Source organism: Alligator sinensis, unplaced genomic scaffold (genome assembly GCF_000455745.1).
Source record: "Alligator sinensis unplaced genomic scaffold, ASM45574v1 scaffold1030_1, whole genome shotgun sequence".
Taxonomy (NCBI): Eukaryota; Metazoa; Chordata; order Crocodylia; family Alligatoridae; genus Alligator; species Alligator sinensis.
The window spans coordinates 548996-552496 of NW_005842592.1; the positions used below are offsets into that span (position 1 = coordinate 548996).

The 3501-nt window shown below is 43.2% G+C and overlaps 1 protein-coding gene across 7 annotated transcripts in view; it reads right to left on the bottom strand.

The window, feature by feature from the left end:
- Window positions 1-3501, bottom strand: part of AAK1 (AP2 associated kinase 1) — a 101373-nt gene that overhangs the window by 10993 nt on the left and 86879 nt on the right. For 2 of the 7 annotated variants that reach the window (XM_025214629.1, XM_025214628.1), the window contains exon 20: window positions 2486-2596. The exons of the other annotated variants lie outside the window; for them this stretch is intronic. In XM_025214629.1, coding sequence (XP_025070414.1) covers window positions 2486-2596 — 111 coding nt within the window. The remainder of the gene's footprint in view (window positions 1-2485; window positions 2597-3501) is intronic. 7 annotated transcript variants of the gene reach the window in all.

Sequence of the window (3501 nt, forward strand, 5' to 3'; positions counted from 1 at the left end):
GCAGGGCTACATTCTCAAAGAAAAGTTGGTGCCCCAAGACGCACTTAGATAGTTAGTGAGACTTGAAAAGCACCTAAAGCAGGTAAGGAGCCTAACTCCTATTGAAATGGCTTTGAAATTTTTGTGGAGTTTGGAGCCTAACCTCCTTTAGGCATTGCTGATAGTCCCTCTAGAGATCTGTCAGCATTATGGAGACACCTACCCTGCACTTAGGAACTTTTACCATTCTGTGCTTCTTGATCCCTTTAGACGTCTTCCACAATCTGTCCCTTAAATGCAATGAGAAGTAGATGCCCTAGCTGCATTTCTGGGAATGAGCATACATGTTTGCCAAGAACTGTCCCTCCCAGATAAAAAAAAAAAATCCTTTTAAACCAAAACTGACTAATGTACTAGTGGGTTTTTGGCTATGCTAGTGAAAGGAAGAAGAATTCTATGGAAACAGTGATCTTAGGAAGAAGGGATGGGAGATAATTCACTACATAATCACTCTGTGGAGAAGCCAGAATCACACAAGCAGAGTACATGTTGCAGGTAAGTCTTGTATTCTTCAGCAGTCTGCCCACATAGGTAACAAAGGGCCTCCTTAATGTGACATGAAATGACTTTTGGGAGTCAAAGCTTTTTCTGCTCAATGCAAAAGTCACTGAAATTTCACCAAGAAGTAAAATTTGCTATAGTTGCAAACATCTGCACATGAAGCCATTCATTGTTGCATTGTGTAGTCATTTAGGCATCTTCCTTAGGAAGCAAGAAAATATAGGCAAGAAATACACTGTACACAATTTTGGATGAGTTTCTTAAGTGATGCATCTCTCTCTTCATCATGCTGTCTCAGCTCCAGTAATGTACACTCTAGGAGAACATTTGTTGCTGTCCTACCCATATGAGATTCAGTTTTTTGTAGTGTAAAAACAAAGCAGGGGCCTCAGAGACTTGATGGGCTCCAATAAGAGCACAAAAATGCAAAATGCAGTCTAGCAACACACACACAACATTTCAGCATGACTTACTGATTGAGAGTCAGTGGGCTGGACAGAACATCAACCCATCTCTGGATGCTTTTGTTGCCATGCAAACATCCAACCTGATGAGTCCTATTACATTTGTGCTCTCCATACTATTTTGTGGCATCAGCAATTCGCTTCTGCAGTTTCCAGCCACCATTTCTTATTCCAGCCAAGAATGTGGAATGATTAAAAAAAAAGGTTTGGACATCTCTGTGGGTAATGAAATCATCTAGAACTGTAACAATAATAGGTTTTAAAAGAAGTCACCCATAAAGTGCTCAGGAGTCCTTGTGCTTCTGATAAAAATCTCACTTTTCTTGTCACCTTTAAGAATCTCCTCAAACCAGTGTGAACAACAGTGCAATCCAAGGGAAGTCATACAGAATCCAGCTAATTCCTTCTCTTGTTTCTCATTACCAAGTCACACACAAGAACATTTCAGCTTATCTTCCATTTTGCTGTGTACCAAACACAGAATAATAGCTTCTGAACATAAATTTCAGGGCACTTATTCCAAATCGAGTGGCATGGAAGTGTATTAGAGCAATGAGCACTTAAAAAAATTGCTTGTTTAAATTCAAAAGCTCAAGTACAAGAAAAATCCTGTCTGAAAAGGCCATCAACTGTAAAAATGGATTACAGATAAGTCCAACTGCACTTCCTCTGTGGACCAATCCTGTTGCTATAGGGATGCTTATCAAATGAGCCAAGCTAAACACAGCAAGTGGGCACCCAGAGGTTAGTGTTCCCTTTGGGCCCGTCTTTTCAATGCCATATGCAGAGAAGAATCCCCGGGAGGGAGGCATTTACCATCCAATATTTACTTCCAACTTGATTTGCATATTACTCATCATATATCAGCATTTTTCATATAGTCTTTGGAGCATACCTACACACATCCACACCTGCATGCGCACACACTGTAACAGGTTAGTATTTGAAGAAAACAGCTATCTGGCAACTCAAAGCAGGAAAGGTGCATGTTAAAACTTGGGCTCTCAGTTCAAATGCTGACCAGTGATGGTGAAGGACCCTGGATCAGAAGTGCTGAACACCCACATACGCTTCAGCTACAGCAGAGGATGCTCAGCACTTCTGAAAAAAATCAGGCCTTGAGCACAGTCAGGTCCTACCTTGGAAATTCAATGACTTTCCAAGGGTTTTGCACAGAGATGTGAGAGGAGACCTGAGGAGAGAACCAAACCTCCTCTATCAAGTCATGTGCTTTAGCCACTAAACAATGGTTTCACTCCTTTGCAGTTCCCCCCCCCCCCAAAAAAAACAAACAACTTGATAGCCACCATAGACTGAGCCACTGTTCTTCTGCAGCTGGGCTTCCTCAGCCCACGTACTCAGTCGAGGAACAAGACAACAGCACGACCCATTACAGTGCACCGTGGGATTATGGGCCAGAGCATCGCCTAAGATCTTGCCCTACAACATACTCTATCATTGGAACAAGGGGGAGTTTTTACCTTTATGAGCTGGAGCTGAAATAGTGATAGGAGCAAACTCATCCAGGAGGTCAGCAGCCGGGTTAGAAAGCAGAGAGCAGTCAAGCAGAGAGTCTTCCCCAGTCAGAGAGTCTGAATGCAGGTTAACAGTCCCACGGCCACAGCAATGGCAGCATTAAATGGCACACACATGACAGTTAGATTAACGCTTTCACATTTCCATTCCCCATCTAGTCCATTTGCAGAGCCTGCGCTTAGCTACATTTGTATGTCCTTCTCACAATTTTATAGAATTTTCAAGGATCCCAAAATGTTTGAACCCACCTATATGCTGAAGAACAGCTTCAACTCTAGCACTGCAAGAGCAGCACTGAAACCATGCCCTGCTTACTGGAGCAGATAAGGTTTTAGTCAAGGGATGGGACAGTCCTATCCTTTTACAATCAACTACAAGATCTTGGGCACCTCTGCCACAACTCGCTTTAGCAAAGGCTGGAATGGAGATGTTTATTTTTGTCATTGCTGAAAAGCTTTTTATGAAAGACAGGCAGCCTGCAGGTCACTCGTTCATTCATTTTATAAAGGAAAACCCGAGATGCTCTGGTGAGAGCTTGCACCTAGGGTGGGGAAGGGAGAGCAGCAACTGCAAACCAGATAGTTTGGGCATGACTGACAGCCTTTTCCAAGACAATTAAGTAGCTGAGCAAGGCTTCCTGAAAAGAAACCTGTCAGTCATAGGCCAGATGAGGTAACATTTCCTCTGCAGAAAAAACAACTGTAAATAAAGTGTCAGGCATCTTAAAAGTACTGGATCTTTGTGGCACATTGCGAGACAGTGGGGAGGGAAGGAAGGGCATTGCTGGGAAGGGGTAAGTGACCTGCTACAGTCAACAGGGTGCCAACAAGGTGCCAATATCCACCCACACGAGCAATTTCCAGGGTCTTAGTGGGAGAAATGAATTGCCAGTGACAGAGCACAGGCAAGATACAGGCAATGTTGGTGCCTGGTGTTTGTAGCTATAACAGACCTCAGCAGG